Below are 3711 nucleotides of genomic sequence, written 5' to 3'. Positions count from 1 at the left end.
ATGATATCCCTGGTCACATGTATGTTTACTGTGTGCTCCTGTTATACAAGTAGGTATCTGTAAATGTGTCAGAGAAGCTTTGAAGTTTCTGAGTCTGACAAGTACAGAATTTTACTCAGCAATATAGAGATTGACTATCAGAAAATCAACATGTCTGGGCTTTTCTATAGTCAACTTTACATAAATTTGCCTCCTCTCACCCATCACATCTGTCTCATTGTCAGTTTTAAATCTCTTTTTTCTTTCAATATCCCCACCTCCCACCTGCAGCTTTCTCTCTTTCTCTCCCTCTGCCCTTTTATTCCCTCATTCTCTCCCTCCCCCTCTTTATTCCTCCTCCTGCTGTGTTTTCTCCTCTGTCTTATTCCCCCTCTTGCTTTCACACTCATGCAGCATCCTCCCCTCACCTCTTCTACCTTCACACTCACCTCCTCGAGCCTCTGTCTGTCTGCCACCCTCCTCTCCATCACCTACTAACACACATCATTTCTCGCCTCTTTCTCGAGTCGCGTCTTGTCTCTCCCTCCTCCTCCTCCTCCTCCTCCTCCTCCTCCTCCATCTTCTGCCGGTTTTCCCTCCTTTTCACCACAATCTGCACCCACTGTCCACACACTCATGCTCATTGGTACCCAAGGACAGAACAGCTTTTCTTCTGAACTGGCGATGGTTTGATCCTTTTGGCCAGACTTCTTGACACTGAGCTCAGCTGAGGAAGAGGACAAGGACAGAAAGAAGGCATGGAGCACAGCCACATCTTCCCGGTGTCCCACCACAATGGGACCACTGGGGGATGCCCTCTCGGACCCCTGCCCGTCATTTACTACAGCATCCTGCTCTGTCTCGGCCTGCCTGGTAAGAAAGTCATTGTGCAACCTGCATCTGGTTCTGGTGTCTGCATAGCTGCTGTCTCCCACAGTTACGCTTTGCATTTCGATTTGTTGTGCACTTGTTTGCAGGACTGAGTAGGACTGCTGTGTGCCGCTGCACACACTGTTGATTTGTCACTCTGACCTTGTGGCTATCACGCATGCATATATTTTCAGTGTATTTGTTTCTACTTGTATCTCTCAGTATTCCAACCCCTTAAAAAGATTAAAATCAGCAACATATGGAAAAAAAATGCTTTATGTTTTGGGGTTTTTTTTGTAAACGTCTTAGGCATTAAGATTAGATGTAAAATTGGCATAGGTAGCTGCATGTAAAGTTGTATAAGTAATCTTACTGGCTTGACCTCTAGAACAGGTGTGTGCTGCATGGCATTTTCTCTAGTGTCCCAATTCGATAACACCTATGTCCTCAATATTGAATGATTAGTCCATTCACCATCACTGTCAGACTCATTTACTGCCTCTGTCCCACTGCGTGATCCATGAGCAATAACCCGATCTCATAGAGGGAGGCAAAGTGGTGTCTGTGTACGTGTGAAACAGAGAGGCAGGGAGAGGAAGACATAGATGAAAAAATAAAATAAAGTGGAGGTCAGGAAAAGGATGAAATTTGCTACAGTCTGATCAAAGATTAAACTTCAGATATCCAAAGCCCTCAAAATAGTTAAATCACCAAAATGTGAGGGATTTAAAATTAAAAGAAAACTTATTTACTAAGTGCTCACAGATGCTCAATTTTCACACCTCAAGCATAAGCTTGTGTATGTTTTTAGGAAGCTAGTGTGATCAACCAAAACAAAATTGTTGTATAACTGTCATGTCTGAGGGAGAGGTTTACTTTCTAATAGAACAACAAAGCACATACAGCTAAAGGAAGACAATAAAAAAACTGTTACTTTGGACTTGTTATAGATCAAATACACAAGTCAAAATACAGGCCTAAATCTTATAAATCTACATCATCATAATCTCTCTAACTCCAACTTCTTCAGATATGTTCAAGAAAAGAAAATCCCAGTCATAATGCACATAGCTAATTGAGACATACCTTAATATACTTGTAGCTGTGAGTGTAAATTAATATGAATATTAAAGATCTTGACTCAAATTTTCCATCAATTCTCAAAAATGAACCTCCTTCCTGATGAACCACTGTCTGTGTTATACAAAAAAGTAATTCAATGCATTTCTTGTTAAAATGTCAAAAAATATTAACAATTTAAGTTTGACTACTTCAGCAAGGCACTGGACTTACCCACTATTTACAACTTTATGGAATACATTTTAGTGTCTTTCTAAAGCGGTGTGTCGAGGATGAACAAATATGTCTTAGATCAATTTCTTTCCCTTGATAAGAGTAGAATTTAGACTCTATCACCAACAAAAGCTGTTCTGATTGGAAGCAATGCAAAGTGCAGCCTTTTGTGAGCCAAGACTGCAGCTGTCCCAGAGATTTGCTGTCTAGTAAAAATAAGTGTTTCTGTGCAGTTCCTGACTAATTATAAAAGTCTGACACAAGCGAATTTCCTTGCTGTCATTCCTTTGATTCTGCTGCTGAGTAGTCTATACAAATGAGATGCAGGCTGTTTATTTAGTCACCTGGTAAAAGTAACCAGGGGAGAGTGAGGCAGCACAACAATAGGGCGCCTCTATTGATGGAAGTTAAGCAAAGCTAGCTCATACTTTGCAGCAGGGAGTTGTTCAATCATTATGACACAGCTCATTCCACTCAGGCGGAACCATGAATGTTTTATAGGAGCAGAATGTATGAGTAGCAGCAGCATGACCTACAAACACACATGCAATAAAAACCTCTTGATAGACAGGAAGCTACATATGAGGTGGGTTATTCATCAGTTAGCAGCCATTACTCATACAGCCAAACATTGACTCATACATGCATGATGTGAGGTAAAGAGGGGTCATATTAATGGATATTTGAGAGATGAAGGTGACAAGATGACTATAATGCATGTCAAGTCATGAATAATGATTAAGTTGGACCTAATGATAAAATGGAAAATGCAAAAATTTAAATGAAAATATCATGCCTGAAAAAAGCAAATAAAAGGGCGCAAAGAAGAACATTGCTGTTAGAAGAGGTATAAAAGTGCTAATAGGCAGAGAGATCCAGCAAAAGTAGCACCTCAGAGCACTGAGTGAAGCTGCCAGAGATGACAGAGCTGAAACTAATTGCCACGTTTTTAATTAATTGCTAACTTGAGCCTGCTGTTTCTGTCTCTACATGCCATGCCATGCGGCTGGAGAAAACAGAGACATGTGCATCTAGGGCAAATGGCAGAACAAAGAAGCTGTTGACATGCTGGGACCCTAGATGTGAGCCCTTCTCTTTGGGTTGTACACTGAGTCTTCTGGAATCTTAATGGATCAAGGAAGTTTTATGTGACAGAAAGTCTACTTTACTTGCCTAAGAAACTCTTTAAAATGGCAAAAGGTGTGAAATGTTCCGACTTAGGAAAGGCGGATATGATCTGCTTTAATAAGCCAAAAAATGGCAGATAATAAACAGGATTAGGAGGTAAGATTATCTTTTCACCTATGTACTGGTAAAGATCGTAAAGGTAGTAAAAACATGTGGAATCCACTGGAATGAAATATAGATTTTTTTGACGCTTTCGGACTTCTCCCTAATACATGGAGAGACTATTGCGTAATGGTTCCTTCAGAGATACCTTAATTACAATTTACTAATTGTATATACACAACACACACACACATCTATCTATCTATCTATCTATCTATCTATCTATCTATCTATCTATCTATCTATCTATCTATCTATCTATCTATCTATCTATCTATC

General features: G+C 40.0%; 1 protein-coding gene across 1 annotated transcript in view; it reads left to right on the top strand.

The window, feature by feature from the left end:
- Positions 1-431: 431 nt before the first annotated feature.
- gpr139 (G protein-coupled receptor 139) overlaps positions 432-3711 on the top strand; it is a 19423-nt gene continuing 16143 nt past the window's right edge. The window contains exon 1 of the mRNA XM_015387055.1: positions 432-852. Within this exon, the coding sequence (XP_015242541.1) occupies positions 738-852 (115 nt within the window). The 5' untranslated portion in view covers positions 432-737. The remainder of the gene's footprint in view (positions 853-3711) is intronic.

The sequence above is a fragment of the Cyprinodon variegatus genome, unplaced genomic scaffold (assembly GCF_000732505.1).
Source record: "Cyprinodon variegatus isolate N-32 unplaced genomic scaffold, C_variegatus-1.0 Scaffold384, whole genome shotgun sequence".
Classification (NCBI taxonomy): domain Eukaryota; kingdom Metazoa; phylum Chordata; class Actinopteri; order Cyprinodontiformes; family Cyprinodontidae; genus Cyprinodon; species Cyprinodon variegatus.
Note: the sequence above shows the minus strand (reverse complement) of the source record. Positions and strands in the feature narration are given on the sequence as shown.